The sequence below is a fragment of the Panthera uncia genome, assembly GCF_023721935.1.
Source record: "Panthera uncia isolate 11264 chromosome D3 unlocalized genomic scaffold, Puncia_PCG_1.0 HiC_scaffold_8, whole genome shotgun sequence".
Taxonomy (NCBI): Eukaryota; Metazoa; Chordata; class Mammalia; order Carnivora; family Felidae; genus Panthera; species Panthera uncia.
In genome coordinates, this window is record NW_026057586.1 from 84255521 (window position 1) to 84267821 (window position 12301).

The window sequence follows — 12301 nt, forward strand, 5'->3', positions numbered from 1 at the left end:
ATTTCCCCACCCACTAAAGATACCAAGTGGCAATAAGACACAGTGGCCATAGGCAGGGAGGCAGACAGACATCAGCAGGGACAGGCGACCATTCGCATGGAGAAAGGAGACCCGAAACACCTGAACCAGAGGCAGAAACAACATGAGGGGTACGCATTCAATAAAATTCCATTCAGCCAAGAGGCAAGCAAGCGCTCACGCCTGCTACAACACGGATGGGCCCCGACGGCACGACACTGAGTGAGAGAAGCCAGTCACCAACAGTCACGTGTTTTATCATTCCTCTTGTATGAAACATCCAGAACAAGCTAATCCATAGAGACAGAAAATAGATGAGTGGTCACCAGGGGCTGGGAGGCAGGAAGAAATGGGAAGCGAGCGCTTAAACAAGTATGGGGTTTCCTTTCAGGGTGATGAAAATGTTCTGGAACTGGACAGAAGTAATGGCCACACTGCACTGTGAATGTCCCAAATACCATTGAATTGTACACTGTAAGATGGTTCCAACAGTAGATGTTACGTGTATTTTCACTCACTCACACACACACACCCCTGAAGCAGCATGAAACTAGTCAGCCCTCAGGCGTCAAAGCGAAGGTGGAAGCAGTCAACGGCAGTTATATAATTACAACAATCTTCATAATCGTCAGTTATCAAGAAGTAGGTTATGTTAACTACTAGAGTGAACACTAGGAAATTGCAAAATGAAAGCAATTGCATATGTTTCAATCTAATATACTCTCTTTTCAAAGACAAGGCACTCTGTGACAGTCTCTAAAGATTTCTGTCACTGTTGATGCCAGATAAATCACGCCTCTTACAATCCCAGCTGACCCTGGTTTTTGCTCCCCTCCCCCCACAAAAGTAGTCTCCCACTTGGGAAAGGCGGCTTACACAATTTTCCTTTGGAAAGGAGAATGTCTGGTAGGGAGAGCGGACAAAAAAGAATGCACACGTGTGGGTCTGTTTCTGGATTTGCCAGCTCTGTTCCAGAGGACTATCAACAAATAGATGAGTCCTTCCAATTACTGAAATACTTCTTCACGGGGGCACACGATACCCACTTGTCAATCCAGTCCAATGAGAATTTCTGCCTAAGAGTGGAAACTGACATCACTGCCCAACTTTGACCAATCAGTGCTGCTCATGACTAACCCTCTTAATTTCACAAATTTTCTACATCTTTTTAATTGATAAAAAGAATATTCTACAATACCACTGCCACGGGAGGCAGGGATTCTTTTATTTTGATAAATCACCTCACATCCAATTGACAAACAGGAAATCAAATAGTCCCCATAGTGAAGGGGGCTTCTCAAGGAAGTAAAAATCCTTAGCAAATAATCCCAGTGAGATGCCTAAGGTGGAGAACAGATTCTGGGGTGTCTTGGGCTTTTAAGCAAAATAAATACTTGAGGCAGGAAAAAAAAAATACCAACACATCGAGAGGGCATTTCTATAGCATTGTTTGACCCCACCCACCCACACCAATCCTAGCTCACAAGTTTTTCTTTATTTTTTTTTAATCTTAATTATCAAGTAGAAATAAACTTTATTCTCCGTATAGAAGTACGGAAATAGGCCTCCAAATTAGTCTGACAGGAGTACAGGTCTCAGCTCCACCGCCTAGCTGTGTGTCCTTAGCAAGTTGGTCCACTTTTGAGTGTCAGCTGGTCTACAAAATAATAGCCTTCCTGTCTCAGAGGCATGTTGTGATGATTCTGGGAAACATGCAACACCATCAGCTTGGTACATGTTTGGTGAATTACGATGCTACTTAATAAAGGACTCAGGAAGAACCCAGGTCCCAGGTCAGTGTTTACCCATCCCCTGTCAACTTCACCTCCACTGTCTTAATCCTAGAATGAAACACTCAATGTTTCTGTAGTATGACAATTAAAATTCTTTCAAGAATTCATTTTTTGTTCTAAAACCAAGGTTTCTGCCAAACAAGGTGGCTCTGGAGTATATTTCTAAACATAGCTGATCAATAGTTTGGCTTGACTACAGTAAGTAATAATGTGAAATGTGTGATTTTACAGAGGTAAGCAGTACTCCAGATTCGTGGAGATTATACAGTAAGAATAGAGCTGATGAATTAATCAGTCTTCTGTAGACTAAGGTTGTTTCTAAATCATTTTAAATGGGTGGTTCTCTCCAGTCTTTTGAAATAAATACACATAGACACTACATATATACTTTTATTTATTTCAAGGGAAGAATTACCCATAATCTTCCTTGATAATCATTATCATGGTCAACGAGCTCTACCATTGAAGCCTATTATTTAGTTCATACCCACTTACCTCTCTCTTCTGAGTAAAGCACAGAACTATGAAGGGCCTAACAATCTGTCCTTTAAATTTTTTTTTTTTAACGTTTATTTATTTTTGAGACAGAGAGAGACAGAGCATGAACAGGGGAGGGTCAGAGAGAGGGAGACACAGAATCTGAAACAGGCTCCAGGCTCTGAGCTGTCAGCACAGAGCCCGACGCGGGGCTTGAACTCACGGACCGCGAGATCATGACCTGAGCCGAAGTCGGCCGCTTAACCGACTGAGCCACCCAGGCGCCCCATAACAATCTGTCCTTTAAAGGAAAGTCACTTTTCTTAGTTGTTTCTTGCACGTGCTGTTCTGTAACACCCTTCAAAGTCACTGACTTTCAAATTTCTAGTGGCAAAACCTTTTCAAAAGGAAGGCAATTCAAATGCCAACATGCAGAAGAGAAGAACACGGGTGAGGGAGCCCGGCAGAGCCCTGGCCAAGGTAGCAAGATGCCTCCTCCCACTGTTTTCCCTACAGAGACACACAAGCAAGAAATGCAGTGAACAGTCCAGTTAAGGGCACAACATGAGACGCGAGGAGGATGTCTCTGTGCTCCTCCCATGTATGGAATCCACTCTCTCTACCGGAGATGTTCCATGAGGTCAAACGAGATGCACCTCTCAGAGACCCTGCTCTTGCAAGAACTTACAGACACAGTGATGACAGAGCAGCTGCCCAATGTTTTAGACGCTCTAGTTTGTGCCAGGAAAAAGAGGACCTCATCTGGTCAAAGGGCTTCTATTTTTCATGAACTCCAGTTTCTCACATACTGACTAAAGGAGAGGGCACTGACCCTATTTAAGTCAATCCACTTTGATCCTTTTCCGGACCCAAATCAGAAGATGGCAAACATTTCTTGACTATAAGCTGAATGAGGATGAGCAAATTACTATCTTCATATCCCTGTTTCCTCTTTGACAAGCGGAAATAATGGCAGTGCCATCGCCTAGAATTATTGTAAAGACTGAGACGACAGTTATCATTTATTTGTGCTTGTCGCATAGTAAGAGCCAATAAACGTGAACTAGTATCACCAAAAGCATCATCATCATCATCATCCTGGAGTTTGGAGAGATGTGGCATTCCTTTTGTGAAGAAAACTGTGGAAAGCTGCAACAAAGACTTTAAAGTCTGAAATCAACTCTCCAAAAAGTGCTTTCGCCACAAACTGCCATGTCAATGGGTACTCAATACAATTACCCCAGATGACTCCATCCCAAGCGAGAAGGAATCTTTGCCAAGTATTCCTGGGGGAAAAAATTCTCTTGAAGTGTAAACCATGAATTGATGACCACATGGTAAAATTCTCTTAAAAATATCATTTGAAGCTTCTGCTGAGGCCAGATAGGACTACCATTTAGCACTTTGATTCAACTACTAAAGAATAAAAAGCAGGATACGTCATTCTTTAAAATCAGTTTTGTTTCAGTGCTTAATAAACTCATCAGAAATCTCTGTCATTTAAGTACGGAAGCAAATGGGTTATGGTTGGCTTACGGCTCATTCTGGGTGTAACGCAAATCACATTCAACGCACACAAGTGCACACACATACACAGTTCCATTAGGAAATGCTTTAAAAAAATTTTTTTTAAAGAAAAGCAGAGTTCTATTTAAGAACAGCTGCCAACCCCCACACCAAATCCATATTCTGAGAATTTGCTTCCTTCAAACAAATTCTGATGAAAGAAAAAAAGAACCTTAAGACGAAAGTAATTTTGAAATCCAGGCAATAGTAGGGAGAAGATATTGTTCCTTTCCATTGAAACGCATTGCCATGAGGTTGTCTAATAAAGGTCTTATTTTCTAGTTGCTCAAGTTCCCAGCGTTGCTACTTTTTTTTTTTTTTCCATAAGCATCTGTCAACTCCTCCCCTAAGTCCTACAGCAGCACACTTGAAACGCAAGGAGACCTACCACACAGACAAGTTGAAATCCCATTTGGAAGGACCCGACCGCATCGAGCACCTCTCTGAGGGGCCTCCAAGCGCCCTGCCAACAGCAGCAGACAGGAGCACGGAGAGCAAGGTACGCCCCCCCGCACCCCCCTCCAGGCCCGCTGACCTTCTGATGACCCGTGACTTCGTCCCTGCTTCTCCCCAGCTCCTCAGCAAGTTTCACGTTCTCTTCTTGCAATGCTGAAAGCTGCTGGGACTTCTGAGCTGCTGCCTGCTTGAGGGTTTCTCTGCAAGGACAGTGAGTGCAGGGTTACCATAGAAACAAGACAGGCAAGGAAACTGTGGGAGACGACCGGCTTCACAGCACTGAGGAAAATATATCTGGGTCACGTGCCTGATAGGATCTATAATAACAGGAGGCAGTGGTATCTACGTGCAGGAGAGGCTAAATGGCTTTAACCTCTCAGGAGGCGGACTGCCACCCACAATTATTACATTATTTTTTAAAACCTAATAAACACGCTATCCACCCTCTCTCCACCCACACTTACCCACTTCTGAACACTCCCCATCCAAAAATCCATGCTACCATAAAATAAATGACAAATGAAATGGTCAGTCCTCTGGTCTTTAGGGCTATTTCCGTTAGAAAATTATGCTCAAACCCAGTATGTTGATAAAGTGATTTACTTTGCTGCCAAGGCACTCTGTACTGACTGCACAAATCGGTAATGTGTTTTTTTCTGGCAGAAATAAAAATCTAATGGTCCCATTTGCCGGTATGCCGGTATCTGTCAGAGTCAAGTGCTGTCGTGAATCTGAGTATATTTTTAGGACAACTCAAGGTGAAATGCCCAAAGGAAATGCGGTTTTCCAATTACATAACAGGTGGTTCACTTTGATTGTATTCTTTCCACAATGTTAATTTGTAATTAAAAGAATCAAATAAAAATATAGCCTGTTAACCTCTATCATGAATATCAGCATATGAAATGTGAACGAGGTAAGGATATTAAACATCTTCCCAATATTAAAATTATCCAAAATACACAAATCAAATTATTATCCTTTATATGTGGGTATTAGAAATCTTTTATTTGATCACTGGATTTTAGTTTTCTGTCATAGAGGGTTTTGATGCCACTGTGAATTTTAAGTCTGTGCTGGCTAAACTCCATTTAGGGAGCTGTCATACGTGGCTGAATCCTGAACCAAGTCATCTGGGTATGAATCCATCTGCTGATAGAGGAACACATCTATTTTTAACTTCAATTGTCTAATGTGTGGCAATGCCTGGCATCTCCAGTTTTTTGAGTTTTAGTTCTCCATCCACCTATAATATGCATATTGGGGTAAGATTTAGGGGAATAAACCTACACAAAAATTTTCCTAGCACATTAAATTAAATGAGGTGTTTCACTGAGATGTCTATTTAGCAAGTGAGGAAAAAATGGAGAAGGAATTTTAGCCTCAGGTCATACAAAAGCTAAGAGGGTTGATTCTAATTGTGGATCAACACACACACACACACAAACTACAGCTCAAGTTCATCTTCTGGCAAAAGTCCATCAATTCCTGACAAATCTGAAGTTTTTACTTAGGATGAAATCATCTGAGGTCAAATCTTTTATTCCTAGGAGGTCACTGCCTTCCTCAGGGGCTGTTTGGCCTCAGCATCTTGATGGCCTGTCAATGAGAAGTATGTAATCCTACTCTGTGTCTTAAAGATGTGCATCTTGTAATGCCTTTTGGAATCCTTGATTGCTATTAAGAGCCCACAGTAAAGAAAATTAAAACAAGGAATCAAAGAAATTTCAAAATGTCTTAAAGCAGTGATCTGTGAAAGCAACATTCAATGTGTTAAGATCTATAAAAATGTTTTCACAAATATTTATTTTCTCATTTAATCCTCAAAAGCCAAGGAAGCTAATGTTATTATTTATATTTTAAAGATGAGAAAACTGAAGCTCAGGGAAGTGAGAGATTTTCTCCAAATCATAAAGCCAGGAAGTTGTAGAAGCAAGAGAACCAGAGTTAAAACTGGCAGACAGACCTCCGCTCTAATTCCAACATAGAAACACCTTCCCGTTTTTCTTTAGAGCACAGTGGGTACAGAAAGGAGGCTCTAATAGCCCAACTTCCGGAAGTACTCCAGGGAATAAGTCCAAAAATACCTCCAAGTATTTCGAACAATTTTTTTAAGCTGCTTTTTTTTCTACACGACAGAAGACTATCCCAGTTTTAATCTGAGAGGCAAGATACATATTGTTAACATTGACTGCATTGCAAACATTCTATTTACAAGTCTGTTATCAATTAACTGCCATGCTAAGTATATTCTATATTCTAGATTTATTACTGTGCCAGGTGAGTAAAGACAAAAATTAAGCCACTTATATTATTTTCCCTAACATCCAAAATTACACTCTGAGAAACCATTTTATTCTCTCTCTCCACCTGAAAATAGGAGCTGGCTAACCAAGAGTTTTCCTAAAACCAGTCTAGTAAATGGCACAGAGGAAAAGAAGTATTTAGCTACAAGTGCTGGGTTTCCAGAGCCAGGGGCAATATTCCACAGGAGGTAGTTCTAATGAGAACTCCAGTGCCTACATTGGTGTCCATTTTCCTCCAGGAATCAAAGTCCTATCTAAGGTGCGGGGAAATACCAGGAAAGTTCTAAAGAACACAAAGCACCCCAGATACACAGATACATGCTGGGAAATAATCAGCTGCTCATTCTCTAGCTTTGAGCGCTGAGGAACAGTAAAATAACTGCTTTTTTTTTTTTTTTTTTTGAGAAGCACCATTCCCATTACATAGTACATTTATTTTAGTGGTCCTTGAAATGTGGCCACGTCTACAGCAGGGAACAATGAGTCACCGGGGGCAGGGGCTCTTTCAACCTACTCCTCCTACTCCCTCTACCAGCTTCTGATGTCTGTCACTGCTGTGTCCTACTGGTCCTTCCTCCTGCTAAGAACCCCAGCCACCGTGTGCCAGGTTACTGACAAAAGATGCAATCCCCTCAGTCCTGGTAGGCCAGATAAAAAGGCGGAGAATCAAAAGCAGCCCAGGCTGTCTGCTGGGTGGTCCTGGTTCCTCCTCACCTCACCCCAACCACACCCTCAGGGATCAGAGATCTGGGAAAAATGGTTCTAGGGAAGAGGACAGGCCATGGTTAGAGAAGCAGCAGCAGAAGCCTCAGTCTTTTGCTCATGACCCTTCGTGTCCGGAGTTAGGAGGCTAAGATTTTATTATTCCATGGAATCATTTGAAGAAGGGCAAAAAATGATCTCTTAACGGAGATAAAACCACCCCATACTAACTGGAGGTGGGTGCCATGACACAGACTTTGGATGGTGAACACTTCAATACTAGACCAATGCAATGACCATCACGAGAGACTCCAAGTAGGCCTGCAGGAAAGCGAAGTTTTATCGAAATCCCAAGAGCTGTCTTGGCTCGGTCCACACCGGCCCTGCCCCTCCATTACCTAGTACAGCCCAGAGAGCTCAGAGGTGGGATTATGGCAGTGGGAGGTTGGTTAGGGAATCTTCTCCTGCTGCTCAGATCCTCCCTCACCAGCTGCCCGTGTGACACAAATGAACTAAAGTCAACAGTGCTCCCAAAGCGCCAGGGCAGCATAATGACGTGTGTCACAGGGGAATGTCCCAAACCAGATCTGCAGCCACCCTCTTGGAACTGACGATGACTTTGTTTCCCATCACAGGGACCTTTATCTGTGTGATTTGGCTTGAGAAGGCCAAGAAGCTCAAGCCCATCCTGATGGCCACAATCACAACTGCCAACTGATCAATCTGTGCAGGTGAACAGAATTTGGGGGAACTGCTGAATCACCGTCTAGAGAAGTATCATTAAAACTAAGACTGAGTATGGAAGTTCTGAATCACTATACTGTATACCTGAAACTAATCTTACACTGTATGTTTACTAACTGGAATATAAACAAAAACTTTAAAAAAACACACAAAAAACTAAGACTGAGGAAGGCATTAATCATGCACTGCCTAAATTGCTCAGATGAGATTCCTTCTGGAGGATTTTACCAACTCTCAGAAGAACCCGACCATGTACCAGTTTAGTCCCAAGCTTGATCAACAAATCGTACTGAGGATGGAGACTTGGAACTGATGCTTTTGTTTCTGTTTGAAGCTAATCTCTTTGTTCGATCAGAAGGGGGGGATAAATAATACAAACCCTTAAAGGGCAGGGACCATATAAATCCATCTTCTTATCCTTCCTAGCACAGAGACACACTCCAATATTCACTGGATTAACTGCCCTTACATTTCCAGGTTCACACAGTTGATACAGAGTGCAGCTCTCAGAACCGAAGAGCAACATGGAATCTACACCGAAACGATCATTGAAAAAGCCACATAAACACCAACAATTAACAGACCTGAAAACAGACCTGAAAGGCAAGGATTTGGAGGTGTTGTTGACAAAGGAAACATGGCCAGCCTGTCTGGCCAGGTAGCAGACAGGTGGCAGTCTAGGTGGCAGACTGATGGATAAACCTGGATTAGAAAGATTCTTCCAGGGGCGCCTGGGTGGCTCAGTCAGTTAAGCGTCGGGACTTTGACTCAGGTCAATCTCACTGTTCGTGAGTTGGGAGCCCGCATCGGGCTCTGTGCTGACAGCTCAGGACCTGGAACCTGCTTCTGCCCCTCCCCTGCTCATATTCATTCTCATTCTCTCTCTCTCAAAAATGAATACAATATGAAAAAGAAAAGATTCTTCCAGAATCCTTTCACCTGACTTCCATGCCAGAGGTTCAATTACTCTTAAAATCAAGATTAACAATCTCGAAAGTGACATGCTTTTTATCTCCCTATAGAAAGGATCTTGAGAGATTTATTTATAAAGGGTCCTAACTTCTCAGGCAGCAAGCACACTTTTCGTTTTGCTTCTTTAACTCAGCTACTATCTTGACTTCGCTTCCTCACAGCTAAGCGGTTACAGGGGCTCCCAGGTATGCTAAAGCATTCGGGGGACAGAGAGGGTGGTGATTACTTTTTACTTCAATCAAGTGTTTGTCAAGTTATTTTTTAAATCATTAGTATCGTTTTCACTTTTGTGACATTAAAGTCCCACGGCTTCTCTCAAAGGACACGAACTTACATTTCTTTCCTGAATTCTTCCATTTTTTGATTCTCTACCGTCAGAAGCTCTTTCGATTTGTTCAGCTCTTCCACATTTTTCAGGTTGTTTTCTTTAAGTGTATCCAACTTAAAGACCAAGAAAAAAAAACTTGATGAAATTATTTCATTTTCCAGTGGCAGGACTGGATAGACATATGTCATGCAAACGTGCACCGAATAGATAGGTGAAATTAGTCAGGTACAAAAAACGGGGGGGGATTACCAGGTGAGGAGACGGCAAATGACCACGTCTATTATAAACGGCAAACCTCCCTCTTACATTTAGTCAGACGTTTTCCGTACACCTGGCCAAAGTGTCAAACTCAATTGCTACATGAATTACAACAAAGGTTTGCTTCCACTTTGTATATAATTCTCAGTATTCATCATTGAACTTGCTATTCAAGTATGACCCCTCTTAACAAACACGAGAAATAAATTGCAAAGGCATGACATCAGCAAGAATTATTCTTTGCAATAAAAACTAAAACCCCTGTCCTTCCCCATAGATTAGTAGTTTCGGATGTATTTGTCAGCATTAGAACTAAATGTACTGAGTCCCCATTACAAAAAACATTTGAATTAAAGTATTTTGTGGGTGGGAAAATATTTGGTTATCCATCTGAACTCTGATCTGAAGAGGAAAAAGCCCGGCAGGGAGGCTGAAAAGCACTCATACATTCAGCCCCATCACCTGCCCATGGGGGATGCAGCCAGCTTAGGGCCTGGCCCCGATAGGATAGCCAGACGCATCACTAGAACGACGGAGACGTGACCAACTACGGGCTCTGGCAGGTGACTGGGGCTCTAGGTGCAGAGCCCCTAGCACAGGGGCTCCCAAGCACAGGGAGCTCGCTCGGGCTGTCCACGACCCAAGGCGTGCTCCTGGCCCCACAGTGGCTTTCTGGGACTTGTGTGGTCATCTTGTACAGAGTTACCTCTGCCACGTCACATGCCACAGTCAGGAGGCCTAGACAAGTGTCTCGATGGTTTTAACGCCACAATGTTCCTTTTAATGCCTCTACAGTTAATAGAGGAGTCTGGAATTCCAGATTCACAGAACAAGAAAAACCAAGTATCACAAAGGGTCCAAAAAAATGATTTAGCCAGTCTTACATTCTGGTTATAACAAGGACACCAAGGGCTATATCATGAAAGTGCACAATTCTCCCTGATTCTACCCTCAAAAATGAGATATATTCCCTAAAATCTTCTTACTCATTTTAACTTCTGTGATTACCATCTGATTTTTTAATGCTTTTTCTTCTTCTATTAGGACCATCAGTTCTGTAAATGTACCCCCGGGTGTGTAGTTTTATTTACCCTGTAAGTATCTTAAAACGTGCATGCCTTGACAGATTTCCATCTTTGAACCTGCATAGTGAGAAGGCCTATGCTTTACAGAGCAGCTATTCAATGTGGCCAGCGCTTCCCCTGCTTAATTCCTTCACGTCTCACCTGACTATCCCTTTTAAAAACATCTGAAGCCAGGCAGAACTTCACCTAACTATTTTGGAGAATCAATCTGTTTAGGACCGAGAGGTAACTGCTTCCCAAAGAAAGAAGGGGCTGATATGAACTGGGAGTGGGGAGGAAGGGAATCAAAAATAGGTCCAAGAATGAGAAATGCTACTTTCAACAGAATAAAAGTGATCTTGAAACCACACATCTGAGACGCAGAAGTGGCTGCCTGGAGATGACACAAAAGGGAATCAGGACTGAATGACACCGAGAAAAGGCCTACACCAAACTTGGGGCCGAGGAATGGAATTTAGTGGCTCAAGTTGGGAGAGAGTGAAAATAAAAAAAAATGTATGTGATTTAAGATAAAACACACAAAACTAGAGAATATTATGAGTACCTCTCTCTTCAGTTCCGTCATTGAAGTTATCATAAAAAAGCCACACTATTCAGGTTTCCCCCTCATTATTTCAAAGGCTGATCCTACTAAATAAGTAATGAAGGATTACACTTTATTTGATATTATCATGGCTCTGGTGTACATTCGACTCCGCTAACAGATCAAACCTGTGTAAGGCCACACTTCAAAAAATAAACAATCCTGAGTTAGTGATCAAATATTCCATGAAGTCGGTAAGCTGTCCTTTGTACAAAAAGCCATTTAAATCTGATTACTTCATTCTGTAGTTTTTCGTTTGTTTGCTTGGTATCCTCCAAGGAGGCCAGAGTTTCACTCTTCTCTTTGGTCATCTGTTCCATTATCTGCATGGCATCTTCTGCTGTTTGAGCAGCCTAAATACAAGAAAATACTGTGAGAAATGAGGTCACCCCCGACCCCGTCAGGGATGCTCAGGCAGCCCTCGCTGTCTCATGTGGTTAAGGCCCAGTCACCAATCCAATGCCGAAACAAACAGACCGAGACATGAAAGGTCTTTCCTCCAAAGGGGAACAAAGCCACAGACCCTTTTCATGCCATCCTTCAAACGAGCCAATTGCGATATGCAACTGGCAGATTTTCAGACCATTCTAACCTACATCTTCCAAGTTCCAAAGTTACGCTGACAGTCACACTCATCATTCTGACCGATGTCGGAGAGAAACATTCAGGGATAGTAAAGACCAACATCCTCACGTAGCTGAATTTTCTCTTAGTCGTATTTACTGCTGTGTGTTTGAAACACTATTCTTGCTATTTCAGATGTGGGGCTTTTGAAATCACTTGTAATTTAGGTGGGGAATTTCTCAAGGAAAAATAAAAATTATTTGGGCAGTTATTAACATAAGGCTCAAATGTTTAATGAGAAGGATTAAATGGAAAGGTCTCTGAGAGAAGCTGTGGGTAATGAATATAAACATGGCTGTGAATAAAAAAGATAATATGCATATGGAGACAAATCCTTAGCTAAGATATGAAAACAATCATTAAAAACAATGTTTTTGTTCGTTTATTTT

The 12301-nt window shown here is 42.1% G+C and overlaps 1 protein-coding gene across 12 annotated transcripts in view; it reads right to left on the reverse strand.

Moving 5' to 3' along the window:
• Positions 1 to 12301, reverse strand: part of CLIP1 (CAP-Gly domain containing linker protein 1) — a 125220-nt gene that overhangs the window by 22871 nt on the left and 90048 nt on the right. For all 12 annotated transcript variants that reach the window (XM_049619415.1, XM_049619420.1, XM_049619414.1 and 9 more), the window contains 3 exons: positions 11525 to 11641; positions 9369 to 9475; positions 4390 to 4510 (listed from right to left, as the gene is read on the reverse strand). In XM_049619415.1, coding sequence (XP_049475372.1) covers positions 4390 to 4510; positions 9369 to 9475; positions 11525 to 11641 — 345 coding nt within the window. The remainder of the gene's footprint in view (positions 1 to 4389; positions 4511 to 9368; positions 9476 to 11524; positions 11642 to 12301) is intronic.